This window comes from Cyprinus carpio, chromosome B23, assembly GCF_018340385.1.
Source record: "Cyprinus carpio isolate SPL01 chromosome B23, ASM1834038v1, whole genome shotgun sequence".
Lineage (NCBI taxonomy): Eukaryota > Metazoa > Chordata > Actinopteri > Cypriniformes > Cyprinidae > Cyprinus > Cyprinus carpio.
Genome location: NC_056619.1, coordinates 3,446,484 through 3,461,996, shown reverse-complemented (window position 1 = coordinate 3,461,996; position 15,513 = coordinate 3,446,484). Strand labels below are relative to the sequence as shown.

The 15,513-nt window shown below is 38.6% G+C and overlaps 1 protein-coding gene across 4 annotated transcripts; it reads right to left on the bottom strand.

The window, feature by feature from the left end:
• Positions 1-2,015: 2,015 nt before the first annotated feature.
• Positions 2,016-8,510, bottom strand: hmga1a (high mobility group AT-hook 1a). Of its 4 annotated transcripts, XM_042751223.1 has the most exons (6): positions 8,354-8,510; positions 7,346-7,452; positions 5,936-6,031; positions 5,738-5,740; positions 4,831-4,890; positions 2,016-4,082 (listed from the first exon to the last, which is right to left on the bottom strand). In XM_042751223.1, the coding sequence occupies exons 2-6, from the start codon at positions 7,433-7,435 to the stop codon at positions 4,020-4,022; spliced, it is 312 nt and encodes a 103-aa protein (XP_042607157.1). In that variant the 5' UTR covers positions 7,436-7,452; positions 8,354-8,510; the 3' UTR covers positions 2,016-4,019. The 4 variants fall into 4 exon arrangements, with proteins under 4 accessions (XP_042607157.1, XP_042607158.1, XP_018960769.1 ...); XM_042751224.1 differs by lacking the exon at positions 5,738-5,740 and having other exon boundaries at positions 5,932-6,031; XM_019105224.2 differs by lacking the exon at positions 5,738-5,740.
• Positions 8,511-15,513: the final 7,003 nt, after the last annotated feature.

The following is a 15,513-nucleotide window of genomic DNA, read 5'->3' as shown; positions in this document are numbered from 1 at the left end:
AGTTGGCGTGAAATGAAAATTCACCCCTTACGTTTCCTAAATGTATGTTACAGATGTTATTGTGAAAAATGTATCCACCTTATTTTCCAAGTAATAAGCCATTTTCTGTGAATGTGGAAATAAATAACGAGAAGAGTAACAACATGCAGTAAATTCTAAAACGCTTTGCACTACAAAATAGTGCGTTCATAATTAAGATTATGCATGAAAATAATATGTATGAAATATCAAGCAGCAAAAATGAGCTAAAAATAGCTGGACGCAGATGAAACTGGAAGCTAGACCCATGAAATCGGTGTTTTGTTTTTTGGATATAATTTCAGTATCAAATCGTCCTAATTGGATCTTCCAGTGAAAGCAGCAGACTTCTCTCTGTAGGACCTCTGCAGTTATTTAGTCCCATTGAACTCGTCCCTGTAAGATCACCTTCAACTGCTTTTTATCTTTTGACTTTTTATCACAGGGTTTATTAATAGCCAAAAGTAGCTGTGCATCCTGAGTATATGTATTGTTTTGCCAATAACACAGACATTTCAATCAAACAATCAAACACTGTCAAGTAACTGTCAGTAAATGTGTTCAACTATTCACTGTATTTTTAGCATAATATCAGCTGCAACCATTTGTAACAAATCTGTGCCGCTTGTAGTTATTTCAGCTGTGCAACAACTGTTATGCTGCTTGAAACCGCAAACTGGCATTTGGTATCATCATATCATATTAAAGCAGTAGTTCACCCAAAAATGACAATTTGCTGAAAATGAACCACACAGTGAATGGGTGCCATCAGAACAAGAGACCAAACAGCTGATAAAAATATCACAAACATCCACAACACTCCAGTCCAGCGATTAGCATTTTGTGCATTATATCCTTTAAGTAATTATTGTAGTCATAAACATATTTTCACCATGTAATGCAAATGATAAGTCTTTTCATTTTTAGGTGCACTATCACTTTAAATAGACAATAGCCTCCAGTTAGCCTAGCATATCCAAGTATAACGCTTAGCAAAGTTAGTTCAGCCCTGGCTGGTGCTTTTGAGTAAGCCCCACTGAAATGAACAGATATTACTGAAGAGTTTACAGTCTGGTGTTTGGATGTTTAATTAATTAGAAGGGTTGTGGTTCTTTAATTATTCTCATTATGATGTAGAATCTGTTCTGTTTTGTCTAGAAATCCAACACGTGGAAGAACGGATGATCAGAAATCAAGCTGGTTGACTGTATGGAAAGCGGAGTTGAAGTCAGGGAAAAGTGAAGGAAGATAGGTGTGAAATGATTTCTTGTTTGTCGAATGCAGTATAGAATCAGGTTTACCGCATTTTATCAGATCTGTTTGACAAACTTCAGCAGCTATAACATTCACATTTTCATAATCGCAGATACTCATAATCAGCAGCTACTCCAATATGCCAGCCGCCCAATAAATTAATACATGCAACCATTACAGACCTCTCTCTTAAAAGGGTTCACAAGCCTTAATTTCCATCTAGTCCTTGATAAATCATTCTATTAAAATTACTATTAAGTTACTGTACACAACTCCCTGAAATGAAAGTTTTCATTTTAGGCTGCACCGTTTTAATCTCTCAAGCTGCACATTCATTTTATTTCAATTTTATTTTTTTTTTTTTTACGGTTTATTAAAATGAAATCTGCTTTAATTGGCAAGTCTGAAATGCTGTATGAACTGACAGTCTGAAATGGGAGGAGCATGACCTAATTATGTTTAGTGTTCAACTCAAGCTCCGCCCACCAGCTTTGCAGCAAGTACCAAGAGGAAAAGTTTAAGTTTACAAATCATCCCATTCTAGCAGTATATTGCCCATTAAAAAAAAATCTCAGATAACAGAATTAACAAATTAAAGTTTAAAACAACACTTAAAGATGTAATTTAAAAATCAAGTTTTCTAGATGAAATGCAAACTCTGAAGAGTCCATACAACCATACAGATGGAGATTTTGGATAATAATGAAGTAATACTTCATAGAAAAAACACAGCCACACAAAGATATGTACGAATTCTAAAGTTTATTACCATTTTGAATATAAATTCCTGCAGTCCACAATAGAAAATGCAGAGTGTATACATTGCAAAGACTGATCCCAAACCAGTTGTGTGCACGGGCACATAAAAACAAGACATCAGTATATCGAGGGGCATGTTAAAAACCACTGCGTCAAACAGCCATAGTACCATCATGATCTACTTAATGGGGGCTCAGAGCTAAGCAACTAGCAGGATGTAGTTTATTATAAAGAAAAATAGGAAAAAAAAGAGCCCTAACCTTCGGGTGCCACACTAAATCATTTTGTCCATGATACAACAAATCAAAGTCAATTCAGTGCACCAAACGAGTATGTATAGAAAAATAAACTTAAAACACACAAACCTATATCTCTACCACAGTCTGTGAACATGTTATGCATCTCTCTGACTCAATGCAGTCATTCCTGTGGTGTGTCCAGATGTTTATATATGAAGAAAAAAACAGTTTCTGTTCATTGATGCACACTGCTGTAAGCGAAATCAGATTAAAATGAAACTAAAATGCAACAAAAACCCACAGCGGAGACAACTGTAAATGGATCAGAAACAAACACGCTTGCCAAAGGCTGCACTGAGACCAGTTGAACATCGTCAGGAAAGAGAAGAGTAATCCATCATAGGCTGTTGTAAAGTGAGGTATGAACGTGACGGTCAAGTCCAGAGTAGAACTGACCTGGTTGCAGTATTCCGGGTTTAATTAACCATGTTTGTAGCATCATTAAGTTCTGAGAGGAGACCCAGTCACTGGACCGATCAGCGTTCCCTGACATGGAATTTAACACGTCAAAAAAAAAAAATAAAAATAACCCTACACAAAACACAACAAGCGAAAGTTGTCTGAGTGGACTGTAATGGGACAGAAGAAGTGACACGACTGGGAAGTTCAAAGAATTTGCGAGCAAATGGAATGATTAGCATTTTCTAGCCAAAAAATAAAACTGATTAAATGTTTGCTTGTGTAATTAACGGATTTGGGGCTGATGCAATTAAAAGCACTGCTGGTGTCTAATCATTTGCAGTGCCTTTTTTGGAGCAAGGATCAGTTGGTGGCAAAACATTTAGTCATTTCCGCAATTAATACCAATCATCCTCCATAAACAACATTTCGAACAGGCCAGACGAGCAAACTGTTCCTTAGCACATCCAGGAAACTGAACTAGATGGAGAACAGACTTAAACTGACCACTTAAGCCAGTAAATGTATCGCGGGAATCAGCGAAATCATGATGGTGGCAAGTTGGCAGAGGGCGTTATAAAAAAAAGAAAAAAAAAGAAAGGAAGTCAAAGTTTTCACGACAGAGCATTCAATGATATGTTGATTACAAGTTAAAAGTTCTCTAGATTATGCTCATTCAAAAAAATACGTTCATTTTATTTCTAGCTCGAATCACGGAGTAGCTAAAAGAGTTTAACTGGAGACATCGAGTTACCACACACGCACACACAACCCAAGTAAAAACAACGAGTAGGTCAATTCACCTTTGTCCAGAACACAACGACATGAATTTCACACAACCTACCATATTTTAGATTTAGACATGTAAAAATAAACTTGAATTCTCAAAGCCTGAAACTGTTGTTTGCGAAAAAAGGAAACTTCAGTATTTTGCAAATCGCTTTGTGTCAAGCCGCCATCAGAGCATATCTTTGTCCAGTATAATGACAGACACTTTCGACCAATTACCCATTGAGTGCGAGACATACGTACACGCTTTCACGTGTGCATGCATCCATGAATGGACATACAGTATTTTGAGTCATTTTCCAGTGGTGTTACACAGAGAAGGCGCATGAAGTGTGCAAGCCTCCCTGACGCTAGGGGGCGCTAGAGCGTAAAGGTGAATTGGAGGGTGAGGGTGGCACTAGTGTAAGGGTAAAAGGGGGAATGGGGGGGTGGGGAGGGTCAGTCCAGCTCTGGTCAACAGGAAGAAATAACGTTGGATTGTGAGGTAGCACGAGTTGCTAGTTACTGTTCCTCTTCCTCCTCCTCTTCTTCCTCAGAGGACTTAGATGGCTGCTCCTCCTTCTCCTGAAGAGACAGATGGCCACAAACAGTCAGACCAGGAAGTGACATTTGCATTATGGCATGCAAAATAAAACAGAATGCAACGGACCTTTAAACTGGGTTAGATGTCATATTGAATTTAACAGACGTACAGTTTTTACAATGGCACACAATGTATAAAGGTCCTAGAACAACTTTCAAAGCTGTTTGCTTGCTTAAATTTTTCAGATAGAGATTATCACTAAACAATCCACATTTCGCATGTAGCATCCACTCTACTAAATCAAATCAGAGCCTCCTGTTTTCAATGTTTGGATGACTAAAGTGGAGGAAACGTCCCAGCATAGCCACGATAACTAGTAGTGTGACTCAAAGCCAGAGGTTTGTGTGACTCAACTCTCTGAATGAGGGAAAACTAAACTCCAGCTCCAGAACCGTGCCTCATGTGAGAGGAATGCAGCACAAAGACACGGGGCTGATGACTACACAGTGAGCTGTCGAGGAAACAGGGGGCGGCACTGGCCTCTGCCTGATTACATGCCAAACAGACTTAACAGCAAAATAAAAGGCTTCAAGATATTTGATCTGTTCTTATAAACAAGACCTACAGGAGAATTGAAGGGGGAGAAAGAACTGCAAGAAACCCCTCGTGAGAACCAGCCAAATTTTTGTTGCCTGTGGCAACTTCCCACCACACAAACACCCTTTCAACCTTGTGGTATTCGCTATAAATGCAAACGAAATGCGCAAAACGAAAGACAAATAAACTCACTGCTTTCCTGGGCCGTCCTCGGCGTTTCGTCCCTGCAGGTGCCGAAGCCGTTGCCGTTTTCTGAAAGAGAGAGAGAATAAACATTGTGCTATGCATGCAGTTGAGCACCAGAGGGTGCTGTTGGGCTCATGCTGGCAAGTGGCCCAGGGGCATCAAGTTCATTGGCCATTATATTGGAAACGGACATGAGCAGCCTGCAGTGCACTTCAGTTCGCCGGCCACCTGGTCCGGGCTGAGAGACAGCTGGGCGAGAGAAACGGCAACACTCACATGTACACACAAACAAAGACAGAGGCAGTGTGCATACAGGGGAAGGGCTGGTGGGTCAGCTGTCATCATAACAACAGATGGAGGGGAAGGAAGGGTAGACAGGGGCGGGGTTATCATTCTCGGAGACTACACTGCTGCCTGTGCACCTGCAATGCACATCGCATGCTATGCCACAGGAAGCCAGCAGGAAGTCAAAAGATTTAACCGGAATTGAGCAACTGTTCTTATCTGCACGCTCTAACAAAAACACAAGACTGTTCAGGTCACACTTTTAAAGATATAATAACAATAATAATAAATGAGGAGCCAAGAAACTGACTGTAAACAAGCATGTTTACATTGAAGCAAAAAAGCTAATTGGGCAGAATTACACTTAAAATTAAAGGTTTCAAAAGTGGGGATTTGCAGTGATTCCACAGGTTCCAAAGAACCTTTCACTAACCAGTTCTTAGAAGAATCTTTGGTTACACTTTAAGCACTAATTTACTACATGTACTTACTACATGGTTAGGGTGAGGATAAGGGCTTGGCTTAGGGTTACTTGCATGCAATTATGCATCATTTATAGTTATTATAATAGTAAGTAAATGTAACGTGTAACAAGGACACTCCTCTTTGCGTGACGACCTAAAAAAACCTTCTTCCTTTATACAGAACTTTGTGCCATTCCGTGGAAATGTTCTTTATGGAACCACAGACACCAATAAGAACTTTTGATTGTTAGCGTGTAAACCCATAGGGCCGGAAGACAGATGCAGGTTTGTTGGTTTGTCTTTGATGGTAATATTGTACAGGAGGTAGTCATGCACAAAACCACCGAGACATTTCTACTCACTTTGCCCCGAGATGCAGTGGAGCTTGGCTTGTTCTTGCTGCCCTTTGGTCTTCCTCTAGGTCTCTTCGGTGTGGGAGATCCACTTGCTTCCTGCTGCTAGAATATTGAGAATATATGTAATCAGAAAAAAATCTGCACACAAACTTCGAGTCAGCTGTGGGTTTCCCCACATACTCCTGGTGGATAACTTATAAAGCATCTGCTGTTCATAGATAACAACTGGTTGCTACTTTGAGACCAGCAGGTGGCATGCAGTCATTAATTGCCAAAAGAGAACCGGATACACTGCAGACAACCACAGGCCAGCTATAAGTGTTGTACCAGTTAAATGCGCCGCTCAGGGTCAGTGTAAAGAATATTTCCTGCCAGACATATGCAAATGGATAGTGTAAGCCAACTGCAAATAATGCACATCAAGTCTGCTTCTGCCTTCAAGGACAGGAAACCAGGTTTACGTCAATGTAGACTAACATCTACGTCATTTGATTTACAGAGAAGAGAGTGTGAAAGAACAGCACACTTGTTAACGTGTGTAGTCTTTCAATCATTTGACAATTTTACAACTACACAATACAAAACAGAGCCTGAAAAAAGGAGATTTGGATGAGGAAAAAAAATAAAAACTTAAAGCAGTTGCATCCTACCAATTTCTGAAACTAACCACTTACAAATGCACAAACTGAAAATATGCTAGAGCTATTATCTTGCTGCCTTTAAGCATGTGAAACAGATGTGATCCACTTGGATAAAAATCTGAATGAAATACCTACACATTTACAAATGATACATGCATGTTTTTTTTTCTGTAGCACATTATTAGTATACTTGTTCTTTTGTAGTGTAGTAAGGAGCTATGGCTTAAGCTGCTAAGACACTGGTGCTCAAGTAATCCATCTTGTATGATGGTGGCCATGGATTACTACTCAAAGGCTCTGATTACATGGGTGAGTAATAGAAACTTTAAACCCAATGCACTCTTGAGGCCCTATGACTGACAGCGGGATGAACCAATCAGATGCTGGCATTTCCCAGTGGCCAATCATCGCGCAGCTGAAGCAGTAAGTGGGTTACTGCTGGTTTAAAGAGATCATGTTACAGGCCTTGGTCATTCTGCCACTACAGATGACCATTGCACATGTTCAGCATGTGCAAACTGAGTTGAAGATGCATCAAAACAAAGATCTTAATATAGACTATTGGTTAAGAGCTTTACCAGATTAAGTAACACTCCAAAAAAAAAAATACTTTTGGATTTCCTCAGCCCATGTGCAAGACCGCAAAAAAAAAAAAACGCACGCAAGCATACATTTTAGCCTGAATCACAAAATAAAGGCAGTGTTTTGATCTCATCAATATGAAATATACCGGCCCACTGAAAGCCAGAATGCCCCATGTAAAGCAGTGCACTACCTGTGGGTGTTTTCGTGGTCTTCCACGTCCTCTCTTCTCTGCTCCGTCTTTCTCTTTAGGAGCCACTGTGTCCTTGCCAGAATCACTCATTCTGCCTCACTGCAAAGCTGCATGCAAAGAGAGTCGCGCGACAAACACAATCGATCAACAAACACGATATCTGGTGAAAGTACAGACACTTTAAATAAATTACTACGCGCTCGTCTGGTAAAAAGTAGAAATTAACTTCACAGGGAAGGTAATGAACGAGCGCGCGGAACGACCGGCTTCCCGTTTGTTTACAACACGCGCTGGGCCTGAGCTCGCGCGAACTCAAACCCCGCACAATGTCGACTACTAACAGAAAATATCTGAGCAGCGGCGTGTCCGTTTGAACAATTGGATTTTAATACCTTAAAATCGCAGACCTGAAATCCGTCGGAGGTTCGCTGTGCTGCGGCGGGGCTTTAAAAGAGAAAGCTAAGAGGCGAACGGTTTCTACGGATACCCCCGCGGTTCCAGTGCGAACCGGAACACGAACAGAGCGCGCGATTCGCGCCCTTTTAAATCCCCGAGCGCGTGAAAACGCGATTCTGTTGTTTACACTTCGAAGAGCTTTAATAGATTAAAAAAAGTATATAGAAATAGCGAATAAAACCGAAGCGAAAGAACATTGCTTTGTGTAAAACGTCGTTTGAACTATTTTAAACAAATGATTGTAACCCTTTGTTTCGAAACCCCAAAAAAGTTTACTAAAATAATTGCGATGTTTGCTGTATATAAAAACAAAGTTTCTAAGATAAGGGCGTGGACTGCGTTAACTTACTATAACTTACTATAAGTGATAAGTTACAACGAAAAACGCGCCACACGAGCCCGCCAATATGTTTAGTGTTTTTTTTAATCCTGTTCACCTCTGCATTAAAACAAACAAATCACTCCCATTTATGTTTTCTTACTTTCGTTGTTGCAGAGAATGAAAATTACTAGAGCTAGGTTTGAAATAAAAGAGAGAGATTTAAAACGTACCTTTTGTAAAGGAGCGGTCGGGACGGCGTCCAAAGCGTGTAAAGCCGCGCGGTCTGCGAGCTGCGAATGAATGAAACAACACTCGGCTTCGAGAGGTTCAGGGGCATTTCACTGGCTCTTCCACACCGGAAATACACCAGGGGGCGGCGACTGCAAGGAGGACGTGCGTTTGAATTGGAACTAGCCAATCAGCTGCGTCGGTGGCAAAGTCCTGCCAATCACGATCGCGTCGACGCCAGGCACAGCCAACCGTTTTTGTTTATAATGTTGTTACAGGGTTTTGTTGTTACCGAACCCTTTTTTTTTTTTTTTTTTTTTTTTTTTTTTTAAGATTGGTATTGTATTGTTACCCTCTTTATTTTAGAGCTATTTTAGAATCGCACGCAAAATTTAAACGTTTACAAGCAGGCAGATTTTTTATTTTTTTTTTTCATTTTAGAGTATAAAACATTTTCATTTTGAAGACTTAAACAATAAACAGAAAAAATGTTTTGTATAACAAAAAATAAATAAATAAATAAATAAATAAATTTTTTTTCCAAGTTTCCCATGAGACTGTTTTATCTTCAATAAAATAAATTACTATCAATTCACTTACTATTAAATATAACTCTGGTCTGATATAGCAAACATGACCGCATGCATTTAAAGAGATAAGGTCCTGTGACTTGTGAGAGGCTGGTCTTTTCCTGTTGAAGGCTGTAGGATCATTTACATTTACAACACAAAGAAAGCAAGGTGTGATACTGCAGCTACAGGCACCCTGCTTTGGTCAATATGCATATTGTGTTGCAAATTGGAGTAGAAGCACAAGCACCATTTAGCACAGCCTCTGGCGCATTTCACTGACCTGTGTTTTCACAATGGGCCATTTGGTCTGTTGAGACATCTTTTAAATGCAAAACCATGGCACATATATAGCATGCAAATAACATGACTAATTCCCCATTCTTGCTGTTTATAGACGAGTCACTGTGAGTCAGAGAGTATCCTCTAATCAAATTATGACCCCCCCACCCTGTATTAAAATAAAGAGGAGCCGTTCTGGAATTTGAAAATGAAAGAATTTTGTAAATTAAAGAGGGAGGGTTTTGATGACAAACAGACAAAACATTCATCAGCTTCCTGACTAACTATTAAACTTGTTTGAGGTTGTTTTTTATGGGCACCGAGGCATGTGTCATGTTCACAAATATACCTCCAGCAATACGCAGAGGAAGAAGTATGAATGAACAGATGTAATGTGTTTTTTCTGCTCAGCATGTGCTCCTCTGGCACTATAACTACTCGCTTATTTTTCTCCGTGCATGCACTTCCTGCTTTTCCTGCCGTGTCTTCCATCCCCATGCACGCCCCAGACTACAGAATAATAATAATTACGCCTTAAACCACCATATGGTAACACTTGTATAAGAGTAATAATTATACATGTCTTAACTTTTATTATTGGACTTTTACAAAAGAAGGTAAAGTTAAATTAACAATAAAAGCAGTGAAAATAAAATTAAATACAAATACGGGTTAGCATCTGATAAAATGTTTGGGAAAACAACAGTCTGCTTGCTCCTATACACCTCCTATATACCTTCTGAAGCTATTAAAGCTTATTACAGACATTTTTATATCCGATATATATTTGGTGTTTTGCCTTCATTTATAGAGGATAGGAAGTGACGTGTAATGTTTGTGAAATAATTCAGATATTTGTTTGTAAAAAACTGTACCAATATAATAATGTATCCTTTCTGAAGGTGCCATGGTTTAGCAAAGATATATATACTTTGAATGTGTATTTATAAAATATCAAAAACCACACATTTTAGTAGCCTACACATTGTTTATGATATTGCAAGTTAAACTGTTAATGTAATGTAGCTGGAGTGGTATTTCTTTAGTTTTCAAGGGTAACTTGTCCCATCTGTAATCTACCAAAATTGGTTTCTGAAAGATAACTTTTCCATACAGATTGATGGAAGACATGATGTTTGGTGACACTGGAAGCATTTCTCCTGAATGAATGAATGAATGAATGAATGAATGAAATGGAAAAGGTATTAGTCATTTTAAACCTACAAAACACAGTGCAATGTATTCACTAGGCTACAGAAAATTCATTATTAACACACTAGCACACTGGGCACTATTAAACAGACTTTCAGTGTTTTCTTTTCAAAAGCTAACATGTTGCTGCTCTCATATAGGCTTTGCATGAATGTATAGTTAGATGCATTTCATTACATTGTAAAAAAAAATTTCCCGCTGTCCACAACTCCTATTAGACCCGTCTCATCTTCAGAAGACTTTCATTTTATTGCAAAAGTTTATAGACCACATTTAAAGTACGTGTATATAACATTTTCAGAGCTCGACGGACACAGTCGCCATGTAGCCTGATGTAGACACAAAAAACATTAATCGTAAAACAAAAGGTATTTTTGGGTGAACTACTAGCAGTTTCGCTTTTCCATAATCTATTCCTAAACTTCGACACCACATATATAGTCTCTTCTGATCGCAGACAGACGGCTGTGTGCGGGTCTCTCAGGGGTTTGAGTCACACACACACACACACACACACACACACACACACACACACACACACACACACACACTCGGAACACGGTGGGCTGGCCCGCGGACAGAGAGGGAACATTTATTTTCTGAATGAAGGCGAAGGAAGGAAGCAGCACAGAAACAATCCCCCGCCATTTTTCAAATCTGATTCACGACTACTGAGTCAACTCTGAGTCAGGCGAACACAGGAAACTGTGATTCTCGCTGAGCCAATGAGCCACATGTTTACACAAACTCATAGTACACAGATGCAAATCAAAGAACAGCGATGTAAATAAACACCTCGGAGCTGCCCCTCATTTTATTGTCATTCATCATCGGCATGATACCGCACGCATCTCTCTCTGTTCAGAAGGGTAAAGTTTTGGGTTACCCGAGGTACAAATCATCAAACTGTTTTATAAAGAGGTTCAAATGTTGTCGAGTAATTTACCTGTTCAGTAGCAGAAGCAGTCTGTGTGTTCTTTGCAGTAATTTAGCGAGTTTCTATGAGTTTAAGGAGCTTTCACTCTGTAATGAAACGCGTTTTAAAGGCGATAGCACGCTCTCATTTGAGCATCAGTCATTTGTTTGTTTGCTTGTGTTAGAACTCTCAAACTTGGATAATAGCCACATATCTACTACAAATGAAACTCACTTGGACATGCTACACAATCACAGATTATGTGTGTTAATGTCACAGGGTAGTTTGCATTGAAATAAGATTCACTCTCCAAGTTATGAAAGACCTTTACTGAAGAACAAACAGGCTAATACTCATAACGTGAACGATTTAAAGTGACAGAACAGTGTGTTTCTTTGAGGACTTTAAGATATTGTGTACAGAACGTGTATTAGAACCTTTAAAGTATATTTTAATAATGAAAACAGTATATAATAGTTCCTTTTGAAAGGGTTCCACTCGTTTTTCTGATGGTGTGCACTTATTTTAATGCAAAGAAAATAGAGCAGGGTCATTATAAATAATCAACTGCTGCGTTCAGCCCTGACAAAAACCCTGCATCACGTAACCCTGTGATTTTGTGTGGTCATTTTAGACTAAATAAATAAATAATATATAAAAATATAAATAATGCTTTACATTTCTAAAAAAATGCTACTTCAACGAAATTGTAGATTTTTTTTTATGTATTTTATTGCAGTTGCTATATATGTGGCCACAAATAAATAAGTAAATACAAAAAAATGGTGGACTTAATTCGAAAAAGCTAAATTGTTGTTAAAAAAATAGTGTTCGTGGTAAAAAATGACCGTCACTGAAAATGAATGGGAAATATGCAAAAATATGAAAATACAGAGAATTTATTGTGTGTACAATCTGCAAATAATTCACGATGCAGAAAAAAAGGCACGGGGTGAAACTCTACAAATATCAAAAGTGCAAAACACACTCCAAAAAAATTGACATCTCAAACCAACATAATACAAAAATTAACCTTTTACAGTTTAAGAAAAAAAAATCAAAAGCTGTCTTTGAGAATATCTATCTAATTATTTGACTAAATGTAATTAATCACTGTACTTGAGTTTAAAAGATTTTTAGTATCTGTATCAGAAGTAGTTCTGCACAAAAGAGGGCTTGTAAAGAAAACCAGTTGTTGTTTTTTTATGTATTTACACACTCGTGCCGTCAAACTGTTGTATAAACACAATATCACACTTGTAGGTGTGAGATATGGCTGTATATCAGCACGCTTGTTGTGTTCTGTGATTCATAGTGATACTGAGTAGTCACTAGAGGGCAGTAAACCTAGTAAGAAACCTAGAGAGGTGCTAAAGAAATAGAGTTGTTGATTTGTAATGTTTGCTAATGCTTCCTACATTAAAGACAACCGTTTGGAGTTAGCTTTTGTTTTCATTCTTTTTTTACATCTTACAACATCACAAATTGGCGACGAGGATACCCCGCACTGCAGTTTTGTTTTGCTCTTGCTTTCAGAATGTCTGTTAATGTTCCTGCGCAAGCAATGTTTTTGCCCTGTCCGGGGGAATCAGCAATGCCTTTTGACATGTGGCTGCGTGTGTTTAACAACTACTTGCTAGTGATTAATGCAACGGGGGATGCTTGGCCAGACATCCACAAAAGAGCCACGTTACTCCATTGTTTGGGAACAGAGGGACAGCGGATATTTTACACTCTACCACAAACAGGTGACACTTATGCTTCTGCTGTCAGTGCAATAGAGAAACATTTTACTCCAAAAGTCAACGTTGTTGTTGAACGCTATGCATTCAGAAAGCGAGCTCAATTCCCACATGAGACTATTGCACAATATGTGCAAGCTAGCTGTGGTTTTGAGGACAAATCTGATGACATGATTTGTGATCAACTATTGGAACACTTCTTGAGTGACAGTATTAGAGAAAGGCTGTTACTGGAGTCAGACCCAACACTGGACACAGCCGTAACTCTTGCAGCACAGATGGAAGCTGCTGCTGATCAAGCCAAAAAAAAAAAAAAAATGATTTCAGACAGAGGTGTTTTGGACAAGGGAATTCCAGTACAGACTGTGCACTCTAAATCACACAAAACTACAAACAAACAGTACCACCGCTCATCTAAGCCACATGCTGCAGCCACTTCTTCTCCACGTAGATCTTGCTTTAGGTGTGGCTCTGACAAGCATTTAGCAAGCTCCACTCAAGGTCCTGCTGCAAATGCCCAGTGCAGGTCCTGTAATAAAAGGGGTCATTTTGCTCATGTATCTCATTCTGTTCCGACCACCCTTACGAAAAAAGAAGATTATTCAGGTGTGCTATTAGTATACTTCTTTCAAACTAAAAATAGGAAAGTATGCTTTTAGTTTACTTTTTATGTACTCCTCAGAAATATACTTAAAATGACATTTAAGTATACTTGACTTATACTTACAAAAAGTCTAAATATGTTTGAGCTATACTTGTGCTCCTAGAATCCGTGTTTTCATTGTTATACGGTAGTGGGCGCTAGTACACATCTTCTGTACAGAATTTCCAAAAAAACACAAGTGAAGAAGAAACAGATACTTACACGTGTAACACTCAAAAGTACCGTGAATATTTCAAAATGCTGCCTTCGGAGGACGCATTCCAAGGTAGGAAGGCATCAAGGCACGTCTGAATTCAGTGTTAGCTTCAGTTCCTGTCTCCTGAGATGCCTTCATCTGGCCGATTTTTGAAGGCAGTATAGATGTATCCTTCGCTGCCTTTGATATCCCACAATCCTGTGCGTTCCATTCCGTGACAGTTAAGCCAAAAAATAAAGATGGCGTCTGAAAGTTGCGGTCGGTGGTCAGTTTGTGTGTAAATGTTTGTTTTTGATCAAAGTTTTCCACTTTTGATGTAATTTCTAGCGAGGAATTGATATTGCAGTAATGAAATATCCACTTAGTTATCACCAAAGCTCTCTATATTTAGCTGTAGATCATTTAACCGTTACACTGCCTCAGAAGCCTGTCCAAAATCAGTTTCGTGAGATGCCTTCGTGCAAAAACGCTGCCTGCAAAGTCATTGCCTGATACGGCAGCGAGGCAGCAAGTCACCTGCCTAAGTTTTTGGATGCAGCCATTATCATCTGACATGAAACAGCATCAAAACTGTAACGTTATGGAATAAAATGTTGACCGATGAAGATGTAATAATTACAGTCAAGCTTTGAGGTGTTGATCGACTCCATCTATGTTTTGATTATCATTCTGAATCCAATTCATATTCTTTTTTCAGCTTTTTGTTCAAAATGTTATTTCTTTATTTTTTACGAAACTTACCCACATTAAAGTGTTTAAAAAAGAATGCATGAAGCTAGAATAAAATGTTTTTGTTTACAAGCAGATACCCTGTTGTTTCTTTGGATGTTTTGTATGTTCAGATGTTCATAAAACAAAATATACACAAATTAAAACCTAAATAGGGACATAGTAGTGTACTTAAAGTATGATGTAAAGTTCACTTAAAGAAAACTTATGAGTATACTTGCAGTATAAAACTACTAAACTAGTAGTTTACTGAGAGTATACTTCAAAGTGTACAAAGTATTTAATTAGTAAACTATCAGTATACATATAAGTTTTAGTATAATTGCAGTACACACTACAAAAATAGAGGTAAAGTTGTGTACTCAAAGTTTGCTACTGTTATACTTAAAGGTATACGTTTATATACTAGAAAGTGGGCCAATTTAGTCCCAAGGAGTATTGAAACATTACACTTATAAGTATACTACTAGAACACTAAAATTTGTATACTTGCTACATAAAGTATACTTAAAAATATACTTGAACTTTACTTAAGTATACTTAATAAAATAAACTTGAAGTATACTACTTTTTGGTAAGGGCAGTAAAGTACATGAGGTGCAGTTACCTGACGTGACTATATTGTATACAGGCTACACTGATGAACATGCTCCAAAGAGACTGTTTTGCAATGCCATTATTCACACTCCTGCCTCTGCTGCCCAGGAGATACGACTTACTGTAGATACAGGCTCTGCTGTCTCTATACTACCACACCATGTCTATAAATAATATTTCGGCTCCACCCCCTTGTCTCCACCTTCTGCTAGACTGGTGACCTACACACAGACACACATTCCAGTACTTGGATGT